Below are 21,279 nucleotides of genomic sequence, written 5' to 3'. Positions count from 1 at the left end.
CCTTGCCTGAGAAGCAGCTCTAGAGGCACTCGGGTACTAGCGTTGGAAACGCAGCTGATGTGCTGCCTCTGAGTTCCTCACAGAAAGTGGGGCTGTGGGCAATCGCTCTCAAGCAGCACCGGCCTGTTGCTATTCCCCTCTTCACACACTCCCTCTTGTGCTTTCTCACCGGTATTTGTTTCTGCACTAGAAAAGGTGCAGAGCACCAGGGAAAAAAATACAAGCCCAAACTAGCCAGGCTTGGCATGCACTTGATTTATTTAAGCACCGCTGAACTGGGCTCCCTTAGACTGAAGGGACACTTGGGCACATGCACTTTGCTTTCACTGTGAGTAACTGCTTGGAAGGCTCCTTATTCCTGTTAATCCGACTGGATTCATCATTTGGCGCTGCAAGCTCCTGCTGGCTACTGAGACGTGGCACTCGTGTTGGACAATGCTCACGGAGAAGTGTCTGGGATTTGTTTACTCCGGGTTATATCTATGGGCATCTTTGTTTCTGTCTTTCTTTAAAGGTAAGATCTGTTCACCTGCTTTGTATTCACAGGATTGCCCCCAAGAAATTCAGCTGTGTCTTTCTCTGAATTCAGCTGCCACAGGGGTCATATCCCAGTCCCAGGGAAGTCAGGGGGAGTTTTGTAACTGATTTCATTCGAGAAAGCAGATAAACAGTATTGATGAAGAAAACAACATCATCATCCTAGGAAACACCAGAGTTCAGTGGTGTGTTTCACAATGTAATATTCTTGTGCTCTTATTAACAACAAAGGAATGAGACACTGTAACTAGTGACTAGATGGCGAGATGAACAGAAACTTACAAATGTCAGGAGGACAGAGATATAATTGCGTTTTCTTAGTACAAAATAAGGTTAGAAGGGTCTTCCAGAACAATTTACTTCTTAGACATAATTTTATAAGATTTACCACCTATATAGACAGTAGACTTTCAATGTCTTTCTCTATAGTATAATTCCCCCCTGCCCTTTTTCTAACAGCAGTGTTTTAAGCCAGTGTTGGGTTATAAATTGCCAACATCTATCCATTTAATGCAAATTACCACTAGTCTTGTTAGAATGGGAGAATTGTACTCTAAGAATAATTCAGTGTTTTTGCATACTTTGTAAAAGAACTACTACTGGGTGTTATGGAATTACACGGGAGTTGTATGCTTCTTCCTGTATTTTAATGAGATTGTAAGATGTGTGAGACAAGCTAAAAAGACGGAAGTTGAAGATGCAATTGTCCAAAGAAAGATCCAGTATTTCACAACTGATGTTTTCTTGTCAATTTCTATATAACCACGTTTCATGTCAAAACCTCTACGTGTTTGTCCTCATTATTTTTTGACAATTGTTCTTGCTCTGAACATGTGGCAAAATTATGCCGTTCGTGTCTAGGCAGAAATCCTAGAGATTATTGCTTTAAAACAAACAGTCAGATGTAGCCTGTTGATTTTAGAACAAGGCAGGCACTGAAATAATTTCTCACCTTTGTAGTACTATATAAACCATGATCTTTCCACGTGAACCATTTTTTGTCAGTTTATCTATTTAGCCTTACACAACATACAGTCGTTTCATTGGACAGCTGAAAAGTGGGGTAAGGATAATACTGCAGGAAAGTGTCTCAGGTCAACACTCTATTCCCCAGCTACAATGGGAGTCCTGATAGTTTTGTTTGTTGTATTTTAAATGCTGAGACTTACTAATTCATGATGGAGCTGTCTGGTTTTGATGAAGAGTTTGCAAGTAGAATGCTTTTCTTACCAACAGTGTGTGATTTTCTTTTTCGAAATGTTATTTTAAAGCTACAAATGGCCACATTTAGAGCCCTGTCCTTAGAGCAGGGGGTGCACATGTGATGGACCTGCAAGTTAGAAGATCCCCAGTTATCTCAAACTCTCTATCAGGGATGACCTAGCCATGCATGGTCTTGCTGGGAGGGCAGGGGACTGGACTTGATGACCTCCTGAGATCCCTTCCAGTTCTAGTGTTCTATGATTCTATGTACACAGATAAATATTATTTATTGACCCTAAGCAACCTCTTTAGATTTGGGAAAAATGAGACATGAGTCTGACCAGTGCTGGAGCCTTTCTATCATACACTCCTGAGTTCCTCAAGGGTTACACACAACATCCACATGAAAGTCAGGCAAGTTCACTGTAATTAACATCACTATGAACACCACCACACCAAAAAGGAATTCATTAAAATTTCTCACTCGTTGCAAATCACTTCACAAGCTATTATATGGTAGAGCATGGCATGACTTTCTGGTCATCCTTTCCAGTCTGTGCAAGGCACCCACTCCTCCAAAACATGACACATCTTGTACGAAAACACTTCTATGAACTCCCTCACGCCAGCTCTTCCAATGTTTAACAAATCATCTCCACCATCTGCTTCCTAGAAGTAATGGGAAGACCTTTCATAAACTTAATAGGCAGGTGATGGTTAACCTGGGGTAAATTACATATCAGTCAAGGCTAAGGAAACAGAAGGAGAAATGGAAGTCACATGTGAAGGAACATGCAGAAGATGGTATTGAAGGAAAAACAGGTAGGAGATTGTAAGCAGCTCTAAGTTAAAACAGGCCACCCTCTAATTCACTCATACATCATGCTGGTCTCTTGTCATATAAATTACTTTCCCTACCATTTCCATGCACTCAGACTGAGGCTACATCTGCACTACCACAGAAAGTTGACAAACTGGGCAGCTCCAGCCATATACCTTAAACCAATTTTCCACAGGCTCCACACAAGAAAAGGCTGACAGGAGAAACTCTCCTGTCAAACTCCCATACTCTTCTTGTCCACGGTAGAGCAAGAGAGTCAATGGAAGAGTGATCTGCAGTCAATTTGACAGGTCTTCACTAGACCTGCTAAATCAAACACCTGTGAATCAAACTCAGAGTGTCAGTCTGGGCTGTAGCGTAGGTGTAGCCTAACTTATACCATTAATCAACATCCACCTTATACTACCTCCTGCCTCGCTCCCGAATTGGAGGTAGTATGGTCCAGTGCATAGGGTACGAGAATGAGAGTCAGGAAACCTATTTCCAGTCCCAGCCGTGCTGCTCACTTGTTACAAGTCCTTGGAAAAGTCACTTCCTGCCTCTGTTTGCCTCTCATCCTTTTTCTGTCTGGTTTAGTTTGATTGTAAAACCACTGAGGCTTTTCAGCCTCTTACCTTTGGTATAGTAAGTAGCACACTGGGTCCTGGACTGGGCTGTGACTTGTAGGTGCTCGTGTCAAACCACCACCAATGCAGCCCTACATGTCCAGGGTATAAAAACATTTAAAAAAGGGTTTTCACATTTCCTACTTAGATGTCATTTACTCACACCTTGGATTTGGCGTACAGCTCGCAGAAAATGCCACAGCCGTGGCATTTACAGTAATTAAGAAAAGAAGAACAAACGCCAGGCCTGGAAACAGAACAACAGGCACGATGGATCCAGTAGCTGAAAGCATCTATTTTCAAAAGTAACTTAGGATCCCAAGACTTAGGCTCCTAATGTCTACACTGGTGGCTGGTCTGAGTCAGCTGGCTTGGGCAAAGGAGCTGCGTAATAGTGACAAAGACATTGGGACTGGAACTGAAGCTAGAGCTCTTGGATTTTCCTACCTTGAAGAATCACACAGCCCATGCTTCAGTTCAAGCTGGAACATCTATGCCACAATTAAATGGCCCCAGGAGCCTGAGTCAGGGAGCCCAAGCAGGGGAGCCAACAGGCTCCATGGACCACTGGGCAAGATGAGGAGGGAGGGGCAGGCTCCCCATTCCCAGAAGAGGTGGGACCAAGGGTGGGAAAGGTAGGGCCAGAGGCAGCCAGCCTCCAGCACTGCCCGTAGCACAGCACGCCAACCCCCTCAGCTCTGAGTGGGTGGCTTGACACTTTCATGGCTATTTAAAGGGCCTCAGGCAATTGCCTCTTTTGTCCTTCTCTCTCATCAGGCCTGGGCATAAGCCAGGCCTGAGTTCTTAACTGTGATGTAGACATAGGGAGATATCATGGCTGGACTGAAAGCAATGGAAGTTGTGTCATGGATTTCCACAGAGCAAGAATTTCACTCTTAGGAACCTAAGTCCCACTGACTTTCAATGAGACACCAGTTCCTAGGGAGGCCAGCACCTTTAATCCATTTCATGGTGCCAAGGTAATTTTATATGGTCCATATTTTTAAAAAAATCCAACTATTTCATGGTACCAAGACAAACACCTTCCAGGAGTCTATTACACAAACATTAGTACCTCCATTAACTCTACAAGTAATCACACCAGATCTATTTTCCATAAATACACTTTGATAGGCATTAAACTACCATCTTTTAATTCTGTATTAATCTTGCCTCATGTCAGCTATTTCATTATTTTGCACAGGATCGGTCTTAGATTGGAAGGCCTATAATTACCCCGTCAGCCCATTGATACTTTCAAAGTATTAGCAGAAGATTAGTTTTCTTCCAATTTGACTGAGCTGCCCCACTGTTCCAAGATTTACTGAAAGTCATCATAAATGGTCCAGTGAGCACCTTGGCCAGCTCTTTTAAAATCTTGCCTGCCGGTTACCTGGACCTATTGATTTTAAGAATGCCTGAGAGATTTAATTTTCTATTTCCCCAGCTTGATACCCTATTCAGTCACTAACATACCCATGATGCTTGCTGGCCCATCTGAGAGGTTGCACAGTGTAGCTGAAGGTATAGGAGAAGATGCAGTATAGAACCAGACCCTCTAATAATATAAAACAGCAGACTCCCTTTGAAGATAATGGCACTGCCTAGATTTACGCCTACTGAGGGCTCTGTATTCTCTGTATGGGTGCTGGTGAAAGGAGGGAAAGATAGTCCATGATCAACTACATTGCCTCTGCCCTGTCACTTAAAAATCACTGACTGGGATCCTAATCACTATTAGAAGTGTCAGCAGGAAAATGTCTGTCCCAGAGAGAAGGGGCCAAGACTGTAGCTTTGGCCCAGAAGTTAGAGTGTGGACACCACAGCTTATTGGCATGTGAGAAGGGGAATGCCCCAGTCAGAACAAGCTCTTGGCCTTGGTTTTAATATGACTACCAGCTTTTTGTCAGAAGATTTTTTATTAGTCCTGGGAAAGTTTTCTGACTGAAATAGTTCTGCCACAAAAACTTGCAGCTTTGGGTTGTCAGGAGCACTTCATAAAATCCTATTGAATTTTCTGTTCACAATGTCTCCTTTTCTAAATTGACTTCAATAAAACAATTAAAAAATTAAATACAGGTTGAACCTTTCTAGTCCAGCACACTCTAGTCTGGTAACATCCATGGTCCAGCATGATTTTAGTTAGCCAGATGACCACTTATCATGCGTGTGGCCAAGTTTCCGGTGGTCCCATAAAGTGTGTTTACACCCATCACTCCTGGCTCTCAGTGTTCTGTGCTGTTATATAGCTGCAATTTATCCCTAAATGTCTTCTAAGAGCCCAGGAAGCAGTGGAAGTGTTGGTAATGCTGCTAGACAATAGTGACCTCCCCTGGTCTGGCAAATTCTCTGGGTTGGCACCAGTTAGGTGCCAGACAAGAGAGATTCAATGTGTAGCTGGAAACGAAAGGGAAACATTTGGAGCAGAGCCATGTGTTGGAGTTGATTTGAAAGTATGCTTCCCTCCTTCCCTGCCCCTGAAGTTTTGGGAATAGCCAGTGAATCAAAACATATCAGATATTTGAACCGCTCTCTTCCTAATAGCTACTGGGGCTTGTCTGGACATACAGGGCTTCCTGATTTTCTCCAGGGGGTTGGTTCAGTACTAGATGAGCAAATTAGTTTGACTTCACAATGATTATTGGGTCACCCGATGTTTTGCTTGGTGATCATGAATGTTTTCATAAAATGAAAAATGAGTCTAGGGCCACCATGGAGAGAATGAGTAACCGCGCCCTTGACCTTTCTGTATGAGATGTGCACAACTGAATCCAGGATTAGCAAGCACAGTAGCAATCAAGGTAGAAGGGAGATTTTTACCTGGTTATTACATTGAGATTTTCACATCAGCCGGAGGGCGTGAGGAGCCCAAATCCCATTAGCACTTCAGGGGTTATTCTGAATCTACACCCAGAACGAGCCATGCGAATGAAAAGCTATTGCAGATTGCAGGCTGGGAGGTAGCACCTCACCTTCTCCAGTAAGTGGCACTTTGCACTTAGCTTGGTTGTCACATAGTGTTCAGGACCCAGAAATCCTGCCCGATGGACTTACAATAGATGGGTAAAGCTGTGACCATGAGGGAATCCCAGAATTCCCGGAGCGTCACTAGCTTGCCTGCTGTAATATCACAGTCCTATGGGAGGCCCTATGCAATAACCCATCCCTTGATATGACTGCTGCTTGTTTGGAGTGTTCTCACTTGGGTCGGCAAAGCTGCTGACTTGGGGGAGGGGCATGGGACAATTGCCTTGGGGGGGCTGGGGATTTAAAAGGGCCCAGAGCTCCAGGCTGCCACTGTTGCTACTGCAGCAGTGCTGGAACCCTGGGCCCTTTAAATCCCTGCCAGAGCCCCGCCTCTAACCACACCCCTCCTGTCTGGGGCCCTGCCCCTTCCAGGGGTCCAGAGCCTGCACACAGTGCAGGGCCCAGTGAAGTCTGCCGCCAGCCTGGCTGGTATGCATTATTCCAAAGGAACGTGGTGTTTGGTTCATGTCATCTGCACTCAGCCATGCTGCAGCTATGGGACCCAGAGGCCATGCTGGAAATAACGCACTCTGCCTAGCCCAGGCTCACAGCTAGGGCAGTGCGGCAGGAAGAGATGCAATCGGTTGTTTGTGTGGCCGCTAGTCCTGATGTCAGTGGTACGTGGCTAAGAGTCGGCTGCTCCCGGGGGTGGGGAGTAAGGGATGCAATGGAACGTAATCTGTTAAGGACTGCAGGGGGAATGCCTCTGACACTCATGGCCACAAGGATCCAGTCTTCTCCCGGTTGGGTGCATAGACCCATGCTCTGGGCAGGTGACTCCCAGCCATTACCCCTTGAGGTTTCCTCCACTGTTTCTGAGCTTCAAGCTGTGAGGTTCCTGGTTGCCTACGCCAAGGTCTTAACCCCCGGCTTGTTGGGTTCCACGCACAGCATCCCACCCCACCCTCTGTGGAGCCTCTCTCTAGCTACGCTGAGAAGGGCAGCCCACAGCCCCGCAGGAAAGGAGCCCTGCCTTGGTGAGGCCTAGCGGAACATACAGCAGTGGTGCAGACCAAGTCCATAGGCTCTTGAGAGGCAGCCCGTGGGGAAAACGGTCTGTAATCTCCAGGAAGAGGTTACTGAGGAGATCGCTGCTTAAGGCGATGTGGCTTAGTTCACTGCTCGCCACTCGCTTGTCACTGTTAACAGAGCTAGGCCAGCGGGGACCAGCTGGGGGCTGGAGGGTGTTATGGTTGTTTGGAGCATGAGGCCCTGAAGGCGTGGGGCCAAGGCAACCCCCTTGCTCACGCTGCCCTCAGGCTTCCCTGGCAATAAAGGAGTTTCTCCTCAGGCAGACAAAGATTCCACCTCGGAATCAATTTCGGATGTTCCTCTCCTGTAAGTGTCTGGGACCCACCTGTTGCCAGACTGGCCCTGAAGGTGTAAAGTCCTGCTCCACCACTGCACTGAGCGGACAGCACTCCTGTGATAGCAGTACCAATAGGACTGCCTAACCTGGGCATTCTGTTGCCAGGCTTAACCGGAAATCAGGCCTTTTGTACATTTACAAGCCTAAACATGGTGTTTAGGGACCCATCTTTAAACAGTCATGCTTGAAAGGAGTGGCCTTAATTTTTAATGACAGAGATATTTTCTCAAAACTATGCTGAGTCCCTGGTGTGAGGAAGCACCAAGAGACGCCACCCATCCGTGCACATGCTTTAAAATGATCGTGGACTATGAAACTGAGACCAAATGGAAGGGCACTACCTAGAGAGACTGTCCGTGGCATCCCCATGTAGGCGATGAATCAGTGCCTTTCCAGGGAGCTTGGCCAGGTGATACTATTGTTGAAAATCAAGTGGAAAATGAAGGTTGCTTTTCAATTAAAGGCGTCAGCAGGGATATTCCAGGCAGACTAGGGTATTAATTTCAATGGAAATTGTGCCACGAAATCCCTCCTGGAACTCTCACTCTGCACGTTCATGTTCAGAATTGCATTTTCCCCCCAGGATGTTTGTAACATTGATCGCTGCAAGGAGTGATTCCCAACCCAGTCGAGTTGATGTCCAGCCTCAGCGGTAGCTGCACGGCCCATTCTCTAATGATGTATCGTTCGAGGGCTAAGTCAGCTTTCTAGCAATAACATTTACCTACAATACCAGTAAAGAGGAGTGGTACAATGCAACTTCAGTCATTGGCCTTTTAAGGGCCAAAGAAGCCCGTATGTCAGGTCTGATCCTGATCAGGTACCAGTTTTACACTGGAATAGCTCCCTTAAATTCAAGCGAGGTACTTCTGATTTACACCTAAGTGAGAGCAAAGTCAGGCCCCACACCCAGAAACAATCGGGCGCCTTAGCTGGTAGGAACCAAGAGCTGAGATTTTTTAAAGGTGCCTATGGGATTTGAACACCTAACTGCTATTAAAAGTAGCATCCGGAGCCCCTCGGGCAGCGTTCAAAAGCTCAGCCCAAATATTTAATTGTTTCAACCTGGTTATTTCCTAAAGCTGGAAACGACGTGCTCAGCAGGGTTGCCAACCCACAGATATTTCATTTATGGACAAAATGGGAAAAATTTATGGACAGACAAATTTTTTTTTATGGACATAATTTTTATACTATATTAAGACGACATAAATGGCCAAAAGTGAAAAGTAATTGTAGTCATTCTTACATCATCACAAGAACAATACACTATTTAACGCTCTTTCATTTTGTTAGTCATGTTGCCAGTGTGCTGATGTTAACTTGGTGGGATGACACAGACAATGACATCACATGGATCACGTGATTCATGTTACGTCACCTTGACTAAAACGTCCAATTTCCGTTGCTCCGCAGTACCATGGCTGGAGCAGCGCAGAAGTGTAATTGCTATAGAATAATTGCTGTTCTTTGAAATTTTGTTGCACTTTTACGAAATTTCTGGACACCTGATTTTTCTTTTTAAGGACTTTACAGACACATTTAATTTTGGCTCATTTTTTTTCCTCACAGACTGTCCATAAATTTACTGATGGCTGGCAACCCTGATGCTCAGAGCCACAGAAGGCACATGGGAAGCTACCCCCTGCCCTGAGTAGCTGAAATGAAGCTTATGACAGGCCCCTGCTTCCTGCTTGCACAGGCCACTTCCATGCTGGCCTGGGAAAGCGGGGACCAGAGCAAGGAATACTGAAGCAAGAGAAAACCTCCTTTCAGTCTGAGCCTCCTGCATCAGACGAGAAGCAATTCCACAGAGACCTGGCACAGCCAATGGACATGGGGCCAGGCAGAAGGCAGCCAGGTCTGTAGCTCCATGGGAATAGGGGAATTCAGAAACCTGACAGGGGATTTCTTTGTTGAGAGAGCCCAGTTGTTAACCTGGTTCTGCTCTCACAGACATGTACAGGTGTAGCGCCATTGGCTTCAGGGGCTGTCTCCCCATCTCACTCCCACGCCCCTTAGAACAGGGCCCAAATTCAAATGCTTTGGGAAGGAATCAGAGCGTGTGACTATAGATGCGTGGGGCCTGGTTCTATCCTTGCTTACAGTGGTACAAATCAGGAGTGACTCCATTTCAGGAAGTGGCATTACAGTGGCACAAAACCACTTTAAGTGAAATCAGAATGGGGTCCCTACACCCACACACTCTTCATGCTGAAATCTTGATCCCGGCTCCATCCAGACTTGATTCTCCTGGGTCTCCCCAAATCTCCAGCATGTTCACTATCAACATGGGGCTAAGCAGGCTTTTCACCCCTACAGCACATCAGTCCTGCTTTGGAACGTCTCCCCAGCCTTCCTGCAGCTGGCTGGAAACTGAAAATAAAGTAACAATGCCTGGCTTGTCGATAGCGCCTTCCATCAGCCCATCTTGAAGTGCACTGCCAGAGCATCATGACTTCCATGTTATAGACAGGGAAACTGAGGCACAGCAAGGTAAAGTATCATGGCCAGCAGAGGGTCTCCTAAGTCCCATACCCATGATTCATACTCTGGCTAATCCTTATTACACAGGTTTCACCTCTCTGGTCCCCTCCAGTCTCTCTCCACCCTGCAGGCATGTTCTTTCAATCCCATGATACAATTTGGCCCTTGTGGGCGAAAGAGTATTCCCCTCTGTCACTCCTGATAGCTGTGGTAGCCTTCATGCTTCCTTCCTCTCCCAGAGGCATTGGGTGTCAAATTTCAGCAAGACTTTTTCTCCCTCATTTGTGCCTCTTAATTTTTCTCTCCCTTGGTTGTTCTGAGTTAGTGCACTGTGTAATGCTCAGTCGTTCCAGATAAAGTGAAAAAAAAACCCCTATGTTATCATAGAGTTATTTTGACTTTTGTGAATAATTGTTTGAACAATAGCTATGTCTGTCTTAGGGGGATCTGGATTTAATTCTCTCAGCAAAATGACTGACCAAGTATGATTATTTTATAACTACAATTGGTTAATTATGTAGTAAAAGGATCCCGATTGGTTAATAATTAAATCACTCAGTGTAAGAGCCACTTGCGGAGCTCAGGAGCATCACTAATCTAAATGAAGTGTTATTTCAGAACACCACACTGGGCTACAGCATCATGGCATATTCTGTAGGGATGTGACCATCGGTGCTGTGGTGATACGCATTTTGTAATTTGCATCCCAAACAGAGCTTGGCATTTCATATATCCGCACCAGTCCAGCAGGGTCACTTTCATTTCGTTTTATTGTGCAGTGATCTGCATTATCTTCTCAGTTTGTTATTTTGCTTTTGCATCACATCAGTGTAAGATAAACCGAAGTTTTTATTCTCACCCTCAAGCACCTTTAACTCAAGTGACCACAGTGTAGTCTGCAGCCAACTTCGATTCTCAGGTGCTCCAGTATAAGTGCTAAGAAAGTTTGGATGCTTATGTCCAGAAAACATGGAAAATTTCCCCCCAATGAGACCTGAAGCCTAGAATACAAAAAAAGATTATTACAAAGGGAACCAGATGAAAGCTATTTTAACCAAAGACAAGAAGTGCTCAAGCACAGAGCGCACACATTAGAACGCAATTGATGCGAGAGAATATAATTTTCACGTCTGAATAAGGATTTAAGTTTTAAGAGCACCATTTCCTGGGGATTTTAGTCCCTATTTAATTTAAGACAAAGGACTAAGAAAAGAAAAAGAAAAGAAAAGAAAAGGCTTGCCATTGCAGCAAATAACACAACACTGGCTACACATAAGAACAAAGGCAGATGGGACAAGCTGGTATCTCTGGGGATTAAGCAAGAAATGGCAATGACACGCTTACATTCCCAGAAGTCTGCAGAATATGTTAAAAAAAACTGTATACCTGCACGTCTGGCAAAATGCTTTAAGTATGCTGCATTTCTTTAAATACATTTCTGGTTAGATCCCCAGTGACTATTCTAATTGAGGCACACCTGAAAACATATGTATGCTCCACTCCTCCACACTTTGCCTGCATCATCCCTGCTATCCGTTTCATAATTCATTATTTCACATCCTAGGAAAAAGGCCTTGCATTTGTTCATTCCATATAAAAAAAGTTTCACAGCGGAAACTAGAACCCCGATAAGAATGTGCAGAGAAATCATATGAGAAATACATATTTAAAGTGAAAATATAGCATAGGAGTCTAGAAGGTCTTCTCTAGTTTTCTGAATGGCATCTCACTGTGCCGCCTTTCCTATTATATGGAGTGAAGTCTGAATTCAGTATACGAGCAAATATTATCTATTTCTAGAGTGAGACAGAGGTTTAAGAAAGGAAAATGTGGGGAATTAAGAATATAAAATTTAAAATATTGAACAGAAAAAGAAAGAAGTATGGGAAACTAAAAATAGACTCCACAGGAATATGCAGATTCAGTTAAAGCCAACCCAGAAACTGGAAGAGCAACAAATAAGCAGAACGAGTTAACAATAGTCTAACAGATTAAGGGCTTTTGCAAGTACTTCAGAGGGGAGCGTACCACAGAAGCAGCAATGGGGTGGGAAGAGGAATGGAATTAATGCTGAGCCAAGAACACTGAGCTACTGAATCGCGCTGGCAGAGGGAGAGGCCGTGGGACGCTTTGTGGCTAAAAACTGCAGGCCAGAGGGGGAGGCACAGCTTGGGGGAGCAGCGTGTGTACTTGCCTACGCTCCCGTACCCTTCAAGCATGTCTGTACTCCCCTAAGCCTTGCCTCCCCAGTGGCACTGTGCTTGATATCCAGGCTGGTGGGGCTACGCTGTATTTATTGTACATGCTGCCAATGGACGTGTGCAGTGCAGAAGTACCCACAGAGGGAGCCGCCCCCTGCCCCAAAGAGCATCTATCGACATAGACAGACAAAGGGCTTGTCTACACTGGGGCCTCTGCACAACAGACCAAGTGCAGGGGGCAGGGAGCGAGGGCTGCTCAGTGGTGCACTCCAGAAATAGCGCCTGGCATCTGAGCACGGGGCTCCAGCAGGCTCTCCTCCTGCAGCCAGGCCCTGCTCCTTCCAGGCTTTCCAAACCAAAGTGCCCAGTTACGCTTTGCACAGCACTCCCAGCAGAGCGCTGGGCCCATGGCGACAGGGCACTGCCTGCCCCAGGGATCTTCCCAGGATGCGTCCCGCTGCCACCTCACACTAGGCTAAAGGTCACCCAGGCCAGTGGCACCACAGAGCGGTTCGACTCCATCGTCTCCCTGAGGCCTTCAGAGCACATTACAAACACCCACGAACTGAGTTTCACAGTCCCAGTTTGACAGTGGGGCCATAAACGCCATCTGTATAACCCACACTAAGGCAGTGTGGCTCCGTTTCCCTCTCGGGGCTAGACCTGTGGTGTCCATCATGGTAGCCAATAGCAACTTGTGGCTATCTGGCCAGTGGAGTGTGGCCAGCTGGCTTGAACAATAAGTGTATTTTCAGAATCGCATGGCTAGATCACTGTAGCAGTGGCCATTATAGTGTCTAGTGCTTCAGAACTGGTGGGACATCACCAACATCACCCCAGACCACATGTAGAGGTTTGAATCCACAAGCCTTTGAGCTTAGATCAATTATTGTGGCTAGACTTCTTTTCTCGCTCTCCTTTTGCACTTTACCTAGTCTCTCAAGTGGGGCCAGCTGAGTTCATTATTGCCAGTCAGCATCTCCTGGGGCACTAACTGGCTTTCAAGGGATGAGAGTGCAGGCTGGCCTACTCCCGGTCACACTTGCTCAGTAACGTCATCAAGCTGACGCCAGAGGGGACCGTTAGCTGATCTAGTATATTGCAGACCCTCACATCTTACCTGGCTACCCCTTGTATGGAGCCCAATAACCTGGGTCTGGTTCAAGCATTGCTTCCCAGGCTTGATATGAAGAGAGATGGAGAATCCACCACTCCCCTTAGGAGTCTGTGCCTCAGGTTCACCATCTTCACTGTATCAGCGAGGTAGCTGTGTTAGTCTGTATCTTCAAAAACAAGAAGTCCTGTGGCACCTTATAGATTAGCAGATATTCTGGAGCATCAGCTTCCATGGGCAAAAACCCGCTTCACTATGAAACTCTTGTACCTTACGTCTACTTCGAACTGGTTTAGCTATAGCTTCTCGCAATTAGCTCAAAGAGCCCATTAATTCCCAGGAGTATTTTCTCCCCATGAAGCCCTTCAGGACCTGGTCTTTTATCGACAGTGCTGCCTACCGGTAAGGTTGCCTTCCACTTTCTACTGTAATTTCAGAGGGGTAGCCATGCCAGTCTGGAGCTTTATAAACAAATCCAAGCAGTCCTGTAGCACCTTAAAGACTAACACATTTATTAGGTTATGAGCTAAGAGGGTCTTGTCCACAAAAGCTCGTGATCTAATAAGTAAAATTGTTAGTCTTTCGGGTGCTACAGGACTGCTTGGTTTGTGACTTTCTATTACAAGGCTGTTTTCAGCTGGTTATAATTCTGTCAGACCTTTCTCCTAGGCTTGTTCTCTGCCTGAGGCTGAATTTAAAAAGTATATTCATAAAAGTGAGTCAGCCATCTGCAGGCAGAAAGATGAGGGAAAACACATTGTGTTGAGAACATTTAACTTTTTTCCAAGCCATTTCTCTGAAGAGCTGGTGCGCTTCTATGCTTTGGAGCAGGCGCTTGACAGGCGGCAGAGAGGTAATCCCGGGGTCAAAGTTTGCTGGTCCCAGAAAATCCCCTCGGATCTGGCAGAGTTAGAAAACTCTGTGCGAGCCCTTTGTGCATGCCTGGATTTGGTTAGTCTGGCCACTAAAACCTCTGAGTGTTCCACCCACCCCGAGCGCACTCTGGCCTCGCTGCTGTGCTCCGAGCTACTTCCCAGCTTCCTCCACCTTTCACCAGCTCTGAGCACACTCTTTGGCCCCACAGTACGTGGCTGTACACGGGCAACAGCAGCCGCCGCTCTAGCCTCGAGGAAGGTTTGTCTGGTTGGAAGCCAGCAAGAGGCCAAAGGGTCCCAGCATTTCTACTGCCTAGTGGTAATATTTCTGTGTATTCAGACTTTTCCCTTGAGCCAGAGCTAATGCCTCCACCCCAGGAGGCAGGCAACTATCGCTCCCACAGTGCAAGAACGACAAGGTCATGCACAGTCACTTCTGCCAGCCCTGTGTCTAATATGGCAGACTATAGTATCACCCCAGCGACCTCTTTGAATGAAGAAGGCAAACCTGTGTCTTTGGTAACCACAGTGCACAGAAACAGCCAAGCTGAGGACCCAGAAATCCTGATTCAGCCTGTTCTAATGCTGGCTGGCAAATAGCTATGTAAAGCAGTAGCAAAATGTGTGCTGCCCCATTCAAAGGCTAATCCAAATGTAGGAGAACAACCTACTACTGCTACCTGTTCGTCTCAAATGATAGCAGTCTGTGTCAGATCTAAAAGTCCTGCATTCAGATCCTGATAATAAGCCAGGCAGGTGTCAATGTTGTCCTACATAATGGGATTATTATATTTTTATTACAGCTTTCTTTGTTGAAAAGAACAGGAAATTGCATTAAAAACCTCTAATCTAAAGGCTATTAAGCTTGCAAACTCAAACATTCTAATACCAGGAGATGTCAGATTTGAGGTTGACTGTACAACCTTAAATCAGCCCACTTGTGAGTACAGTAGAGCGCTGAGATACGCACACTCAAGCTGCACGAATCTCGGGTTAACGTGACTCTGAGTGACTGGGAGCTGGCACCTAGCTCTGGGCTGTCTGCCACTCAGGGGAGCCGAGAAACTTACTACCTAAGCAGCGTGTCAGTGGCTCTCGGCTGCCACCACTGACAGGAGCAGGGAAACCGCTGCCACCTTGACAAGACTGGTTTCACAGTTTCTCCTCTCCTGTGAGCAGGGAAAGGCCCAGAGCCAGGCTCTCGACTGCCCGCCACTCACAGGCGAGAGGAAACTGGCCAGCACTGCTGCACTGGTCAGTTTCTGGTTCCCTCAAGTTATGCAAAATTTGACTTAGTGGGGTTGTGCAGGAACACAACCGCCGCGTAAGTCAGGGGTCTGCGGTATGCATTGTGAAACGGTCTTTGCTTTCATAGCCACACACTGTAGCAGCCCTGCCTGATCAATCCACACAGTGGACTGTAAATGAGGCACATTCTCTTGTGCTTAAAGACACTGGACCAAGATTTAACAGCTCTGGGGTCTAGTCCTGGCTCTTCGTGCAAGGCAAGGCTGTGCCCTAGTGTAAATGCATGAGGGAAACGAATGGAAGTTTCACTTCATTTCTGGCATCAGTTCGGGTGATGGACTCTTCATCTTTTTCATTCATCCACAATGTCATACAGGCCCCTGGAAGAATAAAGATTCAGTCCCAGAGAGTGGAGTTCAGATCTGAGGTGGAGAGAGGAATCTCTCTGTATCTCACAATCAGCCCCCGGAACCACAGCTTATAACTGCTTGTTACCAAAAAGTGCTGTAATTGTCTCATTGAAACTTAACACCATGAAGTTTTCTGGCCTTGAAAGAGAGAAAAGTATCATCTCCCTGGTGACTGACTACTGAGTATTTTAGGGTGGAGAGTCTAGTTTTTTCTTTAGACATGTATTTTCATCTGTCCCCTCTCTCACCTCTCCTCCTGCCACAAGAATAAAAGAGATGCCAGCCTTATTAGACAGCCCAATCGTTTGTGACACCGACAGCTGCCGTGGCAATTTGCCAGGAGCCCCCAGGCTGCAGACGGCATGGAGATTTACATAAATAAAAATTAAATGCGCAGGAACATATGGATACAAATCCCAGCACAAGGGGCTGGGCTCTAAGCCGAGAGGATGCCAGCAATTGCATAACAGTGAGCAGGAAAGTGAAATCAAGTCAGAACGGAGACTGCAGTGACCCAAGTATTACCAGACCCACGAGGGCACAGGCTTGAGGTGGAATGCCTCAGCCCCATAAAGAAATGCTTCTAGTTACAGCGGGTCCGGGGGGTGGAGAGGATATCTTTGACTCTGTCTTAAGTAATACCCAGGAGAGCTTGGTGGAAATGAAGCCAAAGGACCACCAGGCAAGTACAGTCAACACTGTGGTGGGTACAGCAGAGATGGGCAGCCATCAATAGGGGTGGGCTGCAGGAGTCCCCTCCCTCACCTTGGATTGCTGCATGAGCCCACCGTCCACAGGGGTTCCAGCTGTGGCCCTGGGGCCGTTCCCTCCTCCATGTGACCCTCGCACCCTGGGGCACCGCACTTCCTTGTGCCTCCCCCCAGCACTCTTGGGGGAGCTGTGAATTGCTTGCTGTGTACTCCCCTCTCCTCCCCCCGCCCCAGCGCTGGAATGGTGCTTAGATCTAATGCCATCAGCCCTGCAAAGATTTCTCTCTCGCAGGTACTTACGTAACCGCCCTAGAGTCCAAGGGCCTCGTAATCCTGAATGCACTGACGTACCCCTATGCCTACGCACAGTCCCAGTGAAACTAACTTCCACACATGGCTCCGTCTTCGCAGGACCAAGGGGCCAGAACAATGCTGAAATTATTTGCGATGCCATAGGGGAAACCAATGGAGCACTCTCACCTCGAGCGCTCAGCTTCATTCTGGTCCCACTAATGCAAAAACGACAACAACAATCATTGCACTGCTCGGAGAAGGATCCAGAGTGACCAGGGCCAAAGGAAGTCAGTGGTCTGGAAAGACCACGGAGAAGAGAAACACTTAATTGGAGCAGGCGGTGGTGTACAGAATTGTCAACGGCTCACAGAAGATAGAGGAGCATTTCCCATTACTGCCTGGCAACAGACAGCTGAGGAGCACCTCAGGAAAGCAGATGTTCAAAACCAGCACAAGGAATTAAAAACCCACACGCAAGCACACAACGTCACAGCCGAGGCGGCGGAGATCATCGAAGCAAAGAGTTACAGGATTTTAGGAAAGGATTAGGGATTTACATGGGGCCAGAGTGCATTGAGGGGGCGCAGCAAAGGCATTGACAAAAATAACGTGCCCATGTCTCTACCCCTTTTGCTGCTATCCCCATCATGTGCAATTGTGGCACCCCTGCAACACCCCGATGGGACAAGTCTGCACCCCAGAACAAGGGTTGCAATTCTGCCCAGTCCCTCGGAGCGCTGCCACAGAAGAGGGGTTTTCTGCCTCCCCCCAGACAGCACGCGGTCACAGAGGGCCCAGCCCAGTAGAACCATTGCTAACAAGGACCCTCCAGTTAGCTCAGCTAGGATTAAACGCGTGCAAATGCCACTGTCAGGCCAATGCTCGTGCTTCGGAACACAGCACAGCCACTCAGAGCTGGGCAGAGATTTTTGGCAGCCTGGCTTTTCCATTTCAAAGTGCTTTTTGTGGTGCACCAAAACTATTTGCAAATGCAGGCAGAATTGTGCTTATAGCTTCAGCCTGGATGGGGTGGGGCGGGGCGGGGCGGGGCGGGTTGGGGAAAAAAAAAATCAATATTTGGTTTAAAAAGTTCACACACACACACACACACACACACACAGAGAGAGAGAGGTCGGGCAATGGCCAAATCTAACGCCGTTTGTTGTGCAGGCTTTTCCTGCCTGACAGCGATTGCCAACGCTTCAGGGCTGCGTTTTGTTCTCTTGCACTGCCGCTTGCTCTCCAGCCGGCACCTCTCGCTCTGGGCTGCTCTGTGAAGGAAATGCTTGCCAGGCACAATACTTTATGAAACCAACCAACAGCTGATGTGTTGGCATATGCGGGGGAGACTCACGACCATGGCGCCTCCTGCTGGTCACATAGGAATTAGCTCTTTGGCCTCTTGGGCACCGTCTTCTGGCTGCTGTCTCACCTGCTGTCACCGGCCTTCTGTTTTCCACCAGCCTCTGTCAGGATCAGCACCCCTCCCAGACCACAGTGCCCCTCCCTCAGGATCCTGTCGTGGCCACAGTGTCCCCCTCACACTGGGGTCCTCCCCTCCCACAGAACCCCCAACCCCTACACCTACTTTGCCTCAGTGGCCCACTGCTGGTCAACCTCTAGCTCCTTTCCTCAGGGGCAGACTGCAGCCTGAAATGGCCACTCATCATTGGCAAAGGGGTGGACCTGCTGCCTTCACCTGCCCTGGCTGCCTTAGGCCTCGTCTCAGGCCCTGCAGCCTGGGGCTTGCCTAGCCAGGGGTCACCCAACTCTGCCTGCTTTTCCACCTAGCCCTGCTCCGTGTTAGGAAGCCCCTGCAGCTTTCCTCGCTGCCAGCTCCTTCCTGCTCCGCAGCTGGAGCAAGAGTCTTCTCTCCTGTCCCAGAGCCTCTATTTACACAGCCCCAGCTGGGCCCTAATGGGCAGCTAATTACCTCAGCTGCTGGCTCCCCACTACTACCGTCGGATATGGGCAAAAGTGAGGAGGTCTTTACTTTCTGGGGAGCTGTTTCTCTCTTTTAGGTGCTCAAAATGAGCGAGGGCGGGTGCAAAATTAAAAGGACTTTCTGATGAGCCCAGGTGATTAATGTGTCCCTCTTTTCCCTCCCCGCCCCACCTTACAAAAGTTTCCCAGCAGGGTGAAAACCAAAGGCGCCTGTACAGAGAACTGTTGAGGAACTACAACCGCCTGGAACGCCCTGTCGTGAATGATTCCCAGCCTCTGGTAGTCGAGCTGCAACTTTCTTTGCTGCAGATCATCGATGTGGTAAGTCAGTGGCAATCGGGCTTCTTGGGTGCGACCTCATCACGGTAATAAATTCAGCTTCTGTGGGAATCAGGTAGGGACGGCCAGTGTCCTCGGCCCCCCAACTGCTCTAGAGTGGAACGCAAGAGCCGTGGTTTGGATGGAATATTTTGCAGGGTACCAACACATGGATTTGTCACTTGGCAATGCGAATCCTGCTCAATGCACGGATGTCCCTGACAACCTGAGGTCCGGTGGATTAATCTTGTAGCCTTTTAAAGCCACACTGTATGGTTAAAGAGATTGTGAACCATGTGTCACTACACATTAATACTCACAGGCTTTTCTCAGAGCCAGCCGCCAAGCTGCAGTTAGGGAGCCTGTTCTTTTTCTATTGCCATTCTTGAAGAGTTGTACACAGTGAAATTATGCATGGGCTAGCCTGGAATGACTATCTGAGGCACTGTGCAATAGGGAGGTTGGAACAATTTGTACTTTGTGGCTGTCTACAGTAGAAGCATCTGTCAGGGAAATCTCGACAGAACCGCTGTGAATAAATTGCACCCACGCACAACTTGCTCTGTTGACAGAGAACTGCCAGGCTGCACTGCCCTCTGGTGCCAGAAAGCGGAATGGCAGCTTTGCAAAGAGGGCTGCCCGGCAACTGACAGCCCTCACTGTTGACAGAACGGGACTGGCGCACTGTACTGCTGTCGATAGTACAGTGCCGACGGGTTGTTATACCTCAAGGCTACGTCTATACTAGCACACTATGTCGAAGTAGCCTATTTCGATGTAAGAACATCGAAATAGGCTACTTCGACGCTTATTGGCTACATGTCCTCCAGGGCTGGTGTCGTCGACGTTCAACATCAAAGTAGTGATGGGGAACATCGAAAGGAGCCACCCCGGAAGGAAATACGGAGCATCCATGCACACAAGCGTTCCGTCGAAATAAGGGGCCAGCAAAGCCCCAAGCCGCTCCCTTAAAGGGCCCCTCCCAGACACACTTGGCTTACACAGCACGAGATCCACAGACTCAACAACTGGTTGCAGACCGTGTGCACACAGCATGGACCTCCAGCTGCAGCAGAGGCAGCAGCAGCAGCCAGAGGCCCTGGGCTAAGAGCTGCTGCGCGTGGTGACCATAGAGCCCCACAGGGGCTGGACAGAGCGTCTCTCAACCCCTCAGCTGATGGCCGCCATGGAGGACCCCGCTATTTCGAAGTAGCGGGACGCGGATCATCTACGCACACCCTACTTCAACGTTCAATGTTGAAGTAGGGTGCTATTCCCATCTTCGGATAGGAATAGTGATTTTGACGTCTCGCTGCCTAAGGTCAGTTTCAACATCGAAATAGCACACAGCGCGTGTAGACGCGACGCGTGCTATTTAGACGTTGTGCCGGCTACTTCGAAGTAGCCGGCTAGTGTAGATGCACCCCATATGTTTGAGGGATAATACTGTCGAGGCAAATGCAGAGTTCTGTCAAGAATCTGTCAACAGAATGCTTTAAGCATATGGACGCTCCCTGAGTTATGTTGACAGAAGGCCCCTTCTGTCAGCAAAACTCTCTAGTGTAGACCCAGCCTGTGTGTGTGCGTGTGCACACACGCGCTGAAAACTAGTAACCAAACTCTTAACAAGGGAAGCAGCTTTAAAGCAGGCAGTGCTGCTCTGTCCCCAGGATCCCTGAATCCAACCCCCAAAACACAATAGCAGCTGTTTGCAGAGACAGCAGCGCCTGTCTACAAGAACCCGTGCTGCAGACAAGCTAATCCTCTGCCAAATAGCTGGGGGGCAGCAGCTTCGTCCTCTGTCCCGCTGGCCTGTGAGCACAATGCAGCCAGGGAGAGTTTGTGCAGGGCGCAGAGCGTGAACAGGGTGGAGGGCAAAGGACAGGTTGCAGCAGGATGGGTAGTGAGTGCAGACCCATGTGGGTCATTCACAACAGTTCAATCCTGGGATCAAGGGTATTTGAAAGCATGAGCTTCTCCTGCAAGCACTAGCAGATCTTGCTCCGGTAGCCAAGGGAGTAAGTCTCTACCAAGGAGACTGAAGGAGCAGCGGTTCTCTGTTCAAGTACTGACTTCTCTTTCCAGCATCCCGATGG

General features: G+C 47.9%; 1 protein-coding gene across 1 annotated transcript in view; it reads left to right on the top strand.

Moving 5' to 3' along the window:
• The first annotated feature begins 435 nt into the window (after nucleotides 1-435).
• Nucleotides 436-21,279, top strand: part of LOC142013333 (neuronal acetylcholine receptor subunit alpha-7-like) — a 92,479-nt gene continuing 71,635 nt past the window's right edge. Inside the window, exons 1-2 of the mRNA XM_074994580.1 lie at nucleotides 436-514; nucleotides 19,047-19,186. Coding sequence (XP_074850681.1) covers nucleotides 436-514; nucleotides 19,047-19,186 — 219 coding nt within the window. The remainder of the gene's footprint in view (nucleotides 515-19,046; nucleotides 19,187-21,279) is intronic.

The sequence above is a fragment of the Carettochelys insculpta genome, chromosome 5, assembly GCF_033958435.1.
Source record: "Carettochelys insculpta isolate YL-2023 chromosome 5, ASM3395843v1, whole genome shotgun sequence".
In the NCBI taxonomy this organism is placed as follows: domain Eukaryota; kingdom Metazoa; phylum Chordata; order Testudines; family Carettochelyidae; genus Carettochelys; species Carettochelys insculpta.
The sequence above is the reverse complement of the archived record's forward strand: the minus strand, read 5'-3'. Positions and strand labels throughout refer to the sequence as shown.